This window comes from Neophocaena asiaeorientalis, unplaced genomic scaffold, assembly GCF_003031525.2.
Source record: "Neophocaena asiaeorientalis asiaeorientalis breed wild unplaced genomic scaffold, Neophocaena_asiaeorientalis_V1.1 scaffold145, whole genome shotgun sequence".
NCBI lineage: Eukaryota > Metazoa > Chordata > Mammalia > Artiodactyla > Phocoenidae > Neophocaena > Neophocaena asiaeorientalis.
In genome coordinates, this window is record NW_020172629.1 from 2,209,350 (window position 1) to 2,222,737 (window position 13,388).

The 13,388-nt window shown below is 54.7% G+C and overlaps 1 protein-coding gene across 1 annotated transcript in view; it reads left to right on the plus strand.

The window, feature by feature from the left end:
* Positions 1 to 13,388, plus strand: part of DPP6 (dipeptidyl peptidase like 6) — a 541,522-nt gene that overhangs the window by 506,018 nt on the left and 22,116 nt on the right. Inside the window, exons 18-19 of the mRNA XM_024739199.1 lie at positions 4,457 to 4,555; positions 9,324 to 9,393. Of these exons, the coding sequence (XP_024594967.1) occupies positions 4,457 to 4,555; positions 9,324 to 9,393 (169 nt within the window). The remainder of the gene's footprint in view (positions 1 to 4,456; positions 4,556 to 9,323; positions 9,394 to 13,388) is intronic.

Genomic DNA, 13,388 nt, shown 5'->3' on the forward strand with positions numbered 1-13,388 from the left:
CACACACACACACACACACACACACACACACACACACACACACACACACACTGGCAGCCCTTCTGGAGGGACAGGTGACGGGTTTACAGACGGCTCGCTCTAGGCCAAAACACGGCAGGTTTGGGGGCGAGCTGATGTTTGGCTAACAGAGTGCGGAGTGAGCAAAGCACATGGCACCTTCTGCCCCTCAGGGCACCTGCCTCAGCGTCCCTGGGACGCTGGAGGGCCGGCAGGTCCACGGCTCTGTGCCCTTTCCTGAGTTGGGATGTAGTGGTAGCGACGCACGGCCCCACTCACCAAGCCCACCCGCCTGCTGGCACGGTGCCCACACCACAAATGCACTTACATCACCCTGCTTCCAGGTTGCTTAGAATCTGGCTGGAGAGAAAGAGAGACACGGCAAAGAGAACAATTACCACCCAAACTGTGTGGCTTAACAACTGGACGTTGGGAGATGGAGAACACAGTCTCCAGGTGAGATGGGGGTCTGGAGGGCGTCCGTGCCACCCTCAGGCCGGGGTCCAGTCTGAGCCGTGCAGCCCCGGGGTGGGCAGGCTGCGTCTGCGATGCTGCAGCCACTGAGCAGGGAGGACGGGGCCCTGATGCTGCCGGGACAGGTGCACAAGAGGAAGCTGTCCGAAACATGCCGGGAAGGGCCCGGAAAAACCCGGCGGAAGGCCAGACTCGAGTAATCTGCAATCTGCATGCAGTCCCCGCTCTCCCGCTCCCCTCAGAAACATGAGAGGAGGGGCGGGCGGCTCTTGTCTCCTCTGGCTCGGCTGCTCATTGGCTTCCAGTTGATTCTGGTCATTCGTGTCCCCAAATCCGGCCAAGTGGCAATTCCTCCAAGGCCCAGAGCCAGCAGAGTCTCAGAACGGCCGCGGTCACCACCGCTCGGCGTCTGCCCGCTGGGGCACAGCCGGGGAGCAGCCGTCATCAGCTGCCCTGGTTCTTGCAGGCTCCACGTGCCCAGATCTGATAATAGCTGATTCCACCAAACATGAGAGGGGCTCACATCTGATTGAGGAGTGGCCGTTTGCATGCTTCAGACTGCAGGTCCCCACGGCCCCGGTGTCAAAAGAAGAACCCTTCGGGAAGAGGCCGGTCTTTTCTTATTTCCTCTGCCGTGCTTCTGCCCTCTCTGAATGCAATTATGGGAACAAATAAAATGGCTTAACTCAGCTCCCCTGTGGGACAGCCAGCTCTCTGCTGATAAAACCAGTTGTGTGGGCAATCATTAAATGAGAAATCTAATATTTAACTAAATTTAATAGTCTGTTGCTTTGGCGCCTTTCTGTGAAGGGTGGCATTTCAGTACAGAGGGACTAGCTAGTCCTGCGGAGGCCGTGTGCGGTCAGGACAACCGTGTGCAGTCAGGACGACCGTGTGCGGTTAGGCCGCCGTGTGCGGTTAGGATGACCGTGTTTGGTTAGAAGGCCGTGTGCAGTTAGAAGGCCGTGTGCGGTTAGGACGACCGTGTGCGGTTAGAACACTGTGTGCGGTTAGGACGCCGTGTGCGGTTAGGACGACCGTGTGCGGTTAGAACGCCGTGTGCGGTTAGGACGACCGTGTGCGGTTAGGACGACTATGTGCGGTTAGGACGCCGTGGGCTCCCGCACGAAGCCGCGGCTCCCGGATCCAGGGACAGGGAATGCAGTGCTTCGCTGGCAAGTCTGTGTTCTCGTTAACTCCACACAAGCCGAGCTTGTAGGCTGCAAAGCAGCACGTCAAGCCTGAGCCCGAAGCTTCTCCTTCAGGCTCATCTGGTGTCAGAAATATCAAATCCTGATGCAGACACGCGGAGAGAAGGTTATAACAGACCTTGAGAGGCTGCACCAGGTCTCTTCGTTGTGAAGTTTGATCATCCAGGTCGGCCCCTGCTGGAGCCTTGTCCATCCCCCAGAAGCAGAAGCTCGGTGCTGCTTCTCTGGCAGCAAAGGACTCAGCCTTGCTCCTGACCCTGAAGACATTCTTCCTGGGCTCCTGACGACTCCCTCATCCTCACGAGTGTCCGTTTCTCTGGTCTGACCCACATTTGCACACCCTGAGTCCCTCACTTGTCTCCACCGGGGCTTATCTCATAGGCAGGCAGAGAGGTCCAGGTCGCGGTCCAGAGGGCTGAGACTTCCAGAAGACCCTGTAAGGTCTGTGCTTCAGCTCCTACGCTAAGCTTGGGTTTGGGTTGCCTCGATGCATTTCCTCAATTCCCAGAATTAACTAAATACTAACTTGGGTGTACCATTAGTCCTTCAAGCACTGTCAACTTTTCAATCAATTGAATAAAAATGTGTTTCGGTTTTGGGGTTTTTTTTGCTTTGTGCGGGAAGCAGTGGTTAATAGTCAGGCCTCAATCGCTTCGGCTCTTACCGCTAAGAGGTCTGAGCGCCAGGAACCTCTGAGAGCCTTCAGGCTTTCTGAAACACCGAGGAGGACCTCTCAGTCCTTTCCATGTGGGAAAAGGAAGAAAGACGTTTCGAAACCCAAACTCGGCTACTGTGAAGATGCATCATTTCCGGAATGTGAATCAGATTTCCACAAACAGCTCGATGTACTCATGTCCCTGGGATGGGACTGAACACTGATGCCTTGGGTGGGATAGGGTCAACCAGGCAAATGACCATATCTCCTAGAGTTGGTGTTAAGTGCACCTGGAGAGGGGTACCTGAGGTGAAGGGTCAGGGCTTCTCTTTGAGGAGGTGATGTTTGACTTGATGGAGGGGGAAGAGCCAGCAACATAGGACAGCAAGTACAAAGGCCCTGAGGCAGCAAAGAACTTGAAGAATGCTATTCTTTTTCATTATCTTGTGGAGCTCCCTTCTAATCTTCCTGCTCTATAAGTGTGGATAGAACCTGGGGAATAGATAGTTAGTATCTGCTAAACCAACTCCTCTCAACAGACTGTGTATGCCTGGGATGCTGTGTTAAAGGGCCGAGGGCATTTGGACTCGGAATGAGTGCTCTCTCTGCTCTGTTAGGAGTTTGGGCAGGCAGTAGGGCAGGCACACCATGCCAGCGTCGGGCATCCCCTCCCGAACTTGCATATGTGACCACAAGGTTGAGGGTCCCTTCTGGCTTTCCACAAAGGACAGCAATTCTTGCGTGCTATGTGGCGGGGGTCCCACTTCAGATTTTTTTGTAACCCTACTTGTTTGAGTGTTAGTTTCACCATTTCTCCCCTCACCTTTTAACCAAAGCTGAGTATCCAAATACGTGCTTAACAAACTTGAAAAACGTCTTCTGTTTTGTTTCTTTGCTTGTCTCCGGCCCTGGGAACTTTGAGCTACCTGTGCCCCCGTAGAAGTTCTTCTGTTTTGTTTATTTGCTTGTCACCAGCCCTGGGAACTTTGAGCTGCCTCTGCCCCACAGAAGTTTGCTTATCATGCTCAGAGGCCATCCTCATGGCTCCACAGAAAAGACACTCATTGCTGGAGGTCCTGGTCATGAGCAATGACTCACCTGCCCAGCCTGTGTGGAGTGGACGCCCATGTCCGTGCAGGGCCCGCTGTCCTCAAAGGCACTTATCATGGAGAATGCTTGTGAGATTAGCTCATTCTTTAAAATGTTCACAAATGTTTCAAAGTGACTTGTCGAGCCAAACGTCGAGCCCCTTGAAGATAAAAGTTCCTTTCAAATGAACCACAAGTTGTCCCCAGGTAGGACTGAGATGAGAGGGGAGAAAAGAAGTGGGGTGGGTTCTGTTACCCACGGAGGAAGTCTGACACGTAACAGAAGGGCCACGTCCGCAGGGGATCAGTGAAGAGGGCTGATGGGGGTAGAGGGTCACAGCCAAGGCCTTTTGAGCTGTTACAACCTAAGGGTCACAGAGCTGGTGTGTCTACGGTGCGGGTCAGGGTAGAGCCGCCTCTCAGACTCCAAGGGAGATGGGCCAGTCCCCCTGCACTGCGGCTCACGTGGCTTCACTAACAGCTCGAGTGCCTATCCAGACCAAGGTCCCCAAAGCCAGACCCCCTATGACTAAGGCAAGAAACCCGAGCCCAACCACTTTTCCTGGAAAACGTAATAACGGTCACGCTCCAGCTTCTACTCTCCTTTCTGTAGTGTTATTGAGGCCACTACATTTGTAAAACCTCTTGTCCTGACAGGCACGATGTCGGTCTCCCAAAACCAGCAGTCTTGAGACCAAGCACACCTAAAGCAACATGTGTGTGTGGGAGAGGGAGAAACGCCGTGGGGAGTGAGGATCGCGGGGGGTGGGGCAGGGGCGCTGGACACAGTGGAAGAACCTGCCGTCTGCCTGGAGCCCCTGCCCTGAGCTCGACTCTCCCCTCGTGCTGGGACCTGAGCACACGATCTAATGTGTGCAGCTCTGGTTCCAGCCGTGGAACCAGTGGCCCTCTCCTCTGACGTAGGAGCTAGTGACGGGAGGCGCGTGAAGACTCACGGCGTCAAGAAGCGGTTACTGAATCTGAGTGTGTCATTTTTTTCTCTCTTTCAGAAATTTTTGACCTAGAAACAAATGAACACGTACAGAAAGCCATAAACGATCGGCAGATGCCTAAAGTGGAATACAGGAAAATCGAGATCGACGATTACAGTAAGTGCTGCGTTTGCTCCTTTAAACGGGAAGACCAGCGTCTGCTCTGAAACAGCCTGACCGTGATCGCCAGGTGGGGGGTTGCGGGGGAGCACGGGCTAGAACTGCATCCTCAGCAGCGAGGGGGACCGGGGGACCGGGGGCCGGGGGCAGCTCAGCCGAGCTGACTGCGCTCCCAGCCAGCATGCTCGCTCTGGGACACAAAGCCAGGAGCACGTGATTTCTGTCCTCGAGAGGCTGACGGTTTAGACAAGACCCCGGACGGAAACCCGCTCCTTGTTGGGGCGGAACCGGTCATGATACCGTCCAGGAAAACGTGTCCCCCTGGAAACGTCCCTTCTGTGCCATTGATGTTCTTGGTGCTTCATCATCTTACGTCTAAATATTGCACGTGCGCTGAGAGGCGTCCTGGAAGCTGGAGAAGCAGCGTGAGGGATTGGTGGTCGGTGCAGCCCGCGGCCGTCCAGCGCCCTGCCTTGGCTTGTGTCCTTCTCCCTCTCGAACTGTCCGTTCAGCCGTTCGATAAGCTTTAACGAGCACATGCCCTGCAGCAGGCACCCCTAGGCCCCGAGGACCCCAGAGCACTGGCTGGAATGGGACTTGCATCTCCTGGAGGGAAGCAGGCTTCTCATAGCCTCCTTGCCCCTGCAGACAGTCCCCCATCAGCCCAGCCCGGAGCTTTGCCACGCAGCGGGCGTCTGCCCTTGGGGGCCTCAATGCACAATGCTCCAAACTCATCTCACCGCCCTTCCCCCGGCACTGCGCCCCCCACGCGCTCCTCCTTTTGAGGGTGACACCCTTCGGCTGTGTCGACTGGTTTCAGATAACTTAGATTTCAAACCTTGAAGTCATCTTTGAGTCATCCATGCAGGTACCACCTGCCCCTCGTCTCTGAGGTTGGTGAATAGACTTCGTCTCCTGAGCTAACTTAGAAGGTGGCCAGGGATCAATGGAAAAGAGTGCAGAGATTGACTAGTGATGCCTGAACTGCAGGCCTGGGCGGGGGGAGCAGGTCATAGCCCGAGCCTGTGTCTGCTGCCCCAGCGCATGTCGGCAAGCTCCTTGTCTGCCCTGCCCCTTCAGTGGGACAGCGGCTTGTCACTAGGGCCGGTGGGCCCTGGAGTATCACTCAGCACCCCTTGTTAGATTGGACCCAGCCACCTGACAGACCGTGAGCCCCTAAGGGCAGGAACCACGGCTCAGCTTGTGGAACGAAATCAAACCCACCCAGAAAGTGCATCCCGTAAAGCTGCGTCCTTCAGAGCAGAAAGGAATGGCCCAGGAGCTCAGGAGAGAGCGTGAGAATGGACTGGGGTCCCGAGAAGTTTCCCAGCAAGGTGGGGCTTGAAGGGGTTCCTGGAGTCGCTTTCGGTTGGTGGAGAAGAGGGGAGAAGGAGGGAGAAGCGTCAGCATGGTCGGTCGTGGGTGGGTCGGGAGGCTGGTGGAATTCCAGCCGCGGGGTTGTCCCAGGTGGCAGCCAACACGGGGGCCCTCACCCTCCAGCACCTTCATCCTTGTCCTATCGTTGGGCCACACGGAATCACACTATATGGGAACCTTTCTAAACATCGCTAGAGATACAGGTAGGGAGAGAGATTCACCTGTGACAGTCAGAAAAGTCGGAAAATAGGATGTGTTTCAACCCTTCCCCACCGGGCCCACGGGTGCAGAGGCCTTTCTCCTACAATGGCCCGTGTGCACTCACTCTGATGAGGGGCTGATGGAGGAAACAAGAAGGAAGGGCCTGAGGCAGGTGAAGAGATAGACTTAGGAGAAGCATGAGTGGAGCCTGCAGTCATGCCCGGCAGGGACATCACTGCCCACAGGCCAGGGCTATCCCCACCGCCTCTCCGGGTCTGGGTTTCTCTCAACGTCCCTGAGACGCACGCAGGTCCCACAGGATGCACTCGGCTCTGGAAGCGAGGGCAGTTTTGTGTGTCCAGGGAGCACAGCCCCAGGTGGCTGTGTTTAAGCACGTCCAGTCCTGAGCAGGAAAGGAGCTGTCAGTCAGAAAGAGGGAGACAGAGGAACTGGGCCATCCACAGATGCCCGTCATCAGGGCTTGGGGGAACCACAGAACAGAAATGAGGGGCAGGAAGGATGCAAGTCCAGGCTGAAAGTGGGCTCAGGAGACCTGCAGGAGGTGCGGCTCTAACACGATAAGGCAGAGCGGGGAGACCCGGGAACCCACCACAGGAGCCCGGGAGCTGTTTCACTGGGACAGAAGCTGGCGACCCCTAGTCAGACAGGCCCGAAACCAGCGACCCACAGGCAGGAAGCAGAACCTCTGCTGCCCTGGGGCGTGTGCACTGGAGACGCGGCTCCTGACCTGTTCATCTCAAGTCCCCACCTCTTCCCTGCCGAGCTGTTTTCTGTAAAGAGAGTGACTCTGACCATACAGGGTGTCTTGTACGGACAGCCCCATCGCTGAGACTTCGTATTGCCAAGAAATGGGTCAAAGGAATGTCTGGGCTGCCCGTGAGGAAGGCATCAGTGACTGGTTCAAACTGCCATGCAGAACCTGGAGTCCAGTCACTCGGCAGATCCAAGTTCCTGAGAGCCCTCAAATTAACTGGACATTTATCTTCGTGCTTTCCTTTTATAAGGAAGAACCAGAGGCAAGAAAACAAGAAAACAACTTCAGATTGATCGTGGATGGAGGGATGGAGGGATGCAGGGAAGGATGGTTGGATGGATGGAGGGATGGAGGGATGCAGGGAAGGATGGTTGGATGGATGGAGGCAGGGATGCAGGGAAGGATGGTTGGATGGATGGAGGCAGGGATGCAGGGAAGGATGGTTGGATGGATGGAGGCAGGGATGCAGGGAAGGATGGTTGGATGGATGGAGGCAGGGATGCAGGGAAGGATGGATGGATGGATGGAGGCAGGGATCCAGGGAAGGATGGTTGGATGGATGGAGGCAGGGATGCAGGGAAGGATGGATGGAAGGATGGAGGCAGGGATGCAGGGAAGGATGGATGGATGGATGGAGGCAGGGATGCAGGGAAGGATGGTTGGATGGATGGAGGCAGGGATGCAGGGAAGGATGGATGGATGGATGGAGGGTGGACGAGTGAGCAAGCAGCCTCCACAGGTCTGGCCCCACCCCCTCTACCCTGGTCTTTATCTGCAGACCTCAGGCAGGCCCCGTAAGGTCAGGGCCCGAGCAAAATGAAAACGTGGGGCTTACTGTGAGCTTCCAGTCCAGCCAGGGCTCTTGCACAGGCCTGCGTGACTGCACAGGTCACGCCCTGTAAGGCCAGTCAGCCTCCACCGGTCAACCTCAGCTTGCTGCCCGCCCCCGTCCCCCATCAGCAAGTTTTCTCCCATCTGTCACTTCCTACCACAGCCTTGGAGGCCAGATCATATTCCTTCACAGGATCCTGTCTCAGCTTCTAGCCCAGGGCCCTCCTCCATCCACTCTGCACACAATGTTTCCCAAACCCCAGAGCACTAAGGGGTGCCTGCCATCCCCTCCTCCAAAGATGCAGAAAAGGGTCTTTAGAAACAAATAGCCAACTCCCGGCCCCCCTTGCACATGAGGTTTCTTTCCAGGGTGAGGTTTTACTTGCGGGTAAACGGGGACGTAGATGCAAGGAGAGCAGGGACAGCTGTGTGCAGGGCCGGCATTTGCTCATCACCCCTTGGGGTCCCAGGAAATCTGAATGATGTCGCCCTACAGACCTGTTTTTATTTTGTTATGCTTTGTTTTTCATTTAATGCTACCGGAGGCTAAGGCTTTCTTTAGAGAAGCATTCCAACTCCAGGAACACTCTCTGAATATATTCAGCCGCTTGTGGCCAAAGCCTGCCCGTGAGCTTATCAGTGGCAGAAAGCAGCCCAGACCATGTTTTATGGATATTTCAGTGATAAAGTCCAGGGTCCCTGGGCCATTGATCTAATTTGCAAGTCATTAACATTCAGCCAGAGTCAGTAATGAGACCCTGGTCAGAGCTGGCTGCTAAGCCAACCCCCAGCCTGGGGTGCATCTACAGTAATTGTACTGAAAACACCACTAATTCCAACTTAATTGCTCATCTGGGCTGTAGTTAATGTCAATAAACAATTTCTAACTTGGGCAGGAAGGTTTGTTTGGGGAAGAACAGAGAAAGCAGTGAGGGAAACGGCCCCCTCCCTCCCAGACTGGATCCTGGTTGCCAAGGACCAGATCCAAAGGACCTTGGCTGCAGGACCCACGGCTGCACCAGCTCCCTCCCGCTGGCTCTGCAGGCAGCCAGACCTGCCCAGTTCCAGCCTGCAAACGGGGAGGCCCGCGCAGCCCCTGGCTTTGCACGGAGGCTCCCCACAGCTCTAGCCTCTCCCTCAGGGCCACTGCCCCTTGCCTTACCCCACCCCGCCCTCAGTCTCCGCCTGTCCCCACTTAACTACTTGTTGGGGCAGTGCTGCCCGGCAGAGAGGTGCACCCTGCCCTGGGGGTTCGTCCCTCACCCCATCCCTGCCTGGAATTTTGCTGTCAGCAAGTGCTCACAGGGGTCCAGGCTTTTCTGCTTTTCAACACTTTCCTGTTGGCAAGATGGCAGTTAAGCTTCAGATGGAGAAACTAAGCTTAAAGAGGTTGGGTGCTTTCCCCAAGTCCAGAGTGAGCTGGAGTGCCCCTGTCTGTGGAGGACCGGCCTTAACCCTCCAGGGTGCCCGTCTCCCAGGCCCCCGGGAGCACACCCCAGGGCTGGCACACCCAGCCAGCGCCCGTCCCTCCCCTCCCTTCCTGGCCCCTGACGTGCTGCCCTGTGTTCTGTTTCTGCCTAGACTTGCCCGTTCAGATCCTCAAGCCAGCAACCTTCTCCGACACCACCCACTACCCCTTGCTCCTGGTGGTGTAAGTATCCCAGGATGAAACTCTCATGGAGATGGTAAGCGGGAGCCTGATATCCACTGCAGACTAGTCACTGGAAACAATTCTGCAGGCTGTTTCTGTAACAACCGCTGACCCCAGACATCAAAGGAAAGTGGGGCCCCAGTCGATTTCGGGGGATTTGCCACAGTGAGTGCAGGAATTGACTCACATTCCGGGAGTCGTGCTTCGGTGGCCAGTCAGCGGCCCCAGGGACAGCAGGAAAGCTGATGGGGAGCCCACCTTCACCGTGCAGGGCGGACGGATACACCCGAGGTCACCCCGGGCCCCGGGAGGCGGGCCCGGCGGGGTCTCGCTGGGGCCAGCGGCTCCTCCGGTGCCACCAGGCGGTCTTGAACACCAGGCGTTGGTCCTCGGGATGATTTCAGAGCTGCCTTGTGCTAATTAGCAAGCTTCTGGGTCAGATGCCGAGAACGACTTCAGAGCTTTCTGAGCACCTCTCACGGTAGTGGGTCCTGATTAGGGCTGCCGCTCGCTCGGGTGCGTGAGTGGCCACGGGACAGAGGAGACACTGAGCCTCGGGGCCTCTGGGGACGCAGCCCCGTATTCATGTGGAAGGGTCCAGGGGAGAGCAGAGGCCTGCACTGGGGCTCTTTAGGGACCACAGTGAAATCACCCCCCCAGAGCCTGACTAGCCCTGTGCATCTTGCCTGGCGCCCGGCCTGGGGCCCAGCCCTCAGTGACGAAGGCTGCACTGTGAGGACCCCGGGCCACGACCCACTGTGCTGCCCCCGCTTATTGCCACTAACCCGCTGTCCTCACCGTCTGGACTTGGCCAGCGACCACACACACGCACACACACACTCACACACATATACACACACACACACGTACCACGTGAATGTACCAAACACACACAACAGCACACACACTCACATACATGCACACACCACACACCACACCAGTATCCACATCACACCCGCACATGCTCACACACACGCACACACCAGTATACACACACGCACACCAGTACACACAGCACATGCACACACCACAGCAGTTACACAGCACATGCACACACACCAGTATACACATCACACCCGCACATGCTCACACACACGCACACCAGTGTACACAGCATATACACACACCACACCAGTTACACAGCATATACACCACATACCAGTATACACATCACACCCGCACATGCTCACATACACGCACACACCAGAATACACATCACACCCGCACATGCTCACATACACGCACACACCAGAATACACATCACACCCGCACATGCTCACATACACGCACACACCAGAATACACATCACACCCGCACATGCTCACATACACGCACACACCAGAATACACATCACACCCGCACATGCTCACATACACGCACACACCAGAATACACATCACACCCGCACATGCTCACATACACGCACACACCAGAATACACATCACACCCGCACATGCTCACACACACGCACCCCAGTGTACACAGCATATACACACACCACACCAGTATACACAGCACATACACACACACCACAGCAGTATACACAGAACATACACACCACACCACACCAGTATACACAGCATATACACACACCACACCAGGATACACAGCACATACCCACACACCACAGCAGTATACACAGAACATACACACCCCACCACACCAGTATATACAGCACATCCACACACACCACAGCAGTATACACAGAACATACACACCCCACCACACCAGTATATACAGCACATCCACACACACCACAGCAGTATACACAGAACATACACACCCCACCACACCAGTATATACAGCACATCCACACACACCACAGCAGTATACACAGAACATACACACCCCACCACACCAGTATATACAGCACATCCACACACACCACAGCAGTATACACAGAACATACACACCCCACCACACCAGTATATACAGCACATCCACACACACCACAGCAGTATACACAGAACATACACACCCCACCACACCAGTATATACAGCACATCCACACACACCACAGCAGTATACACAGAACATACACACCCCACCACACCAGTATATACAGCACATCCACACACACCACAGCAGTATACACAGAACATACACACCCCACCACACCAGTATATACAGCACATCCACACACACCACAGCAGTATACACAGAACATACACACCCCACCACACCAGTATATACAGCACATCCACACACACCACAGCAGTATACACAGAACATACACACCCCACCACACCAGTATATACAGCACATCCACACACACCACAGCAGTATACACAGAACATACACACCCCACCACACCAGTATATACAGCACATCCACACACACCACAGCAGTATACACAGAACATACACACCCCACCACACCAGTATATACAGCACATCCACACACACCACAGCAGTATACACAGAACATACACACCCCACCACACCAGTATATACAGCACATCCACACACACCACAGCAGTATACACAGAACATACACACCCCACCACACCAGTATATACAGCACATCCACACACACCACAGCAGTATACACAGAACATACACACCCCACCACACCAGTATATACAGCACATCCACACACACCACAGCAGTATACACAGAACATACACACCCCACCACACCAGTATATACAGCACATCCACACACACCACAGCAGTATACACAGAACATACACACCCCACCACACCAGTATATACAGCACATCCACACACACCACAGCAGTATACACAGAACATACACACCCCACCACACCAGTATATACAGCACATCCACACACACCACAGCAGTATACACAGAACATACACACCCCACCACACCAGTATATACAGCACATCCACACACACCACAGCAGTATACACAGAACATACACACCCCACCACACCAGTATATACAGCACATCCACACACACCACAGCAGTATACACAGAACATACACACCCCACCACACCAGTATATACAGCACATCCACACACACCACAGCAGTATACACAGAACATACACACCCCACCACACCAGTATACCCAGTACACAGCACATACACGCACACACCAGTATACACAGCACATACACACACCGCACCAGTGTACACAGCACATACACACACCACACCAGTATACACAGCACATACACACACCGCACCAGTGTACACAGCACATACACACACCACAGCAGTTACACACACACCACACCAGTATACACAGCACATACACACACCGCACCAGTGTACACAGCACATACACACACCACAGCAGTTACACACACACCACACCAGTATACACAGCACATACACACACCGCACCAGTGTACACAGCACATACACACACCACAGCAGTTACACACACACCACACCAGTATACACAGCACATACACACACCGCACCAGTGTACACAGCACATACACACACCACAGCAGTTACACACACACCACACCAGTATACACAGCACATACACACACCGCACCAGTGTACACAGCACATACACACACCACAGCAGTTACACACACACCACACCAGTATACACAGCACATACACACACCGCACCAGTGTACACAGCACATACACACACCACAGCAGTTACACACACACCACACCAGTATACACAGCACATACACACACCGCACCAGTGTACACAGCACATACACACACCACAGCAGTTACACACACACCACACCAGTATACACAGCACATACACACACCGCACCAGTGTACACAGCACATACACACACCACAGCAGTTACACACACACCACACCAGTATACACAGCACATACACACACCGCACCAGTGTACACAGCACATACACACACCACAGCAGTTACACACACACCACACCAGTATACACAGCACATACACACACCGCACCAGTGTACACAGCACATACACACACCACAGCAGTTACACACACACCACACCAGTATACACAGCACATACACACACCGCACCAGTGTACACAGCACATACACACACCACAGCAGTTACACACA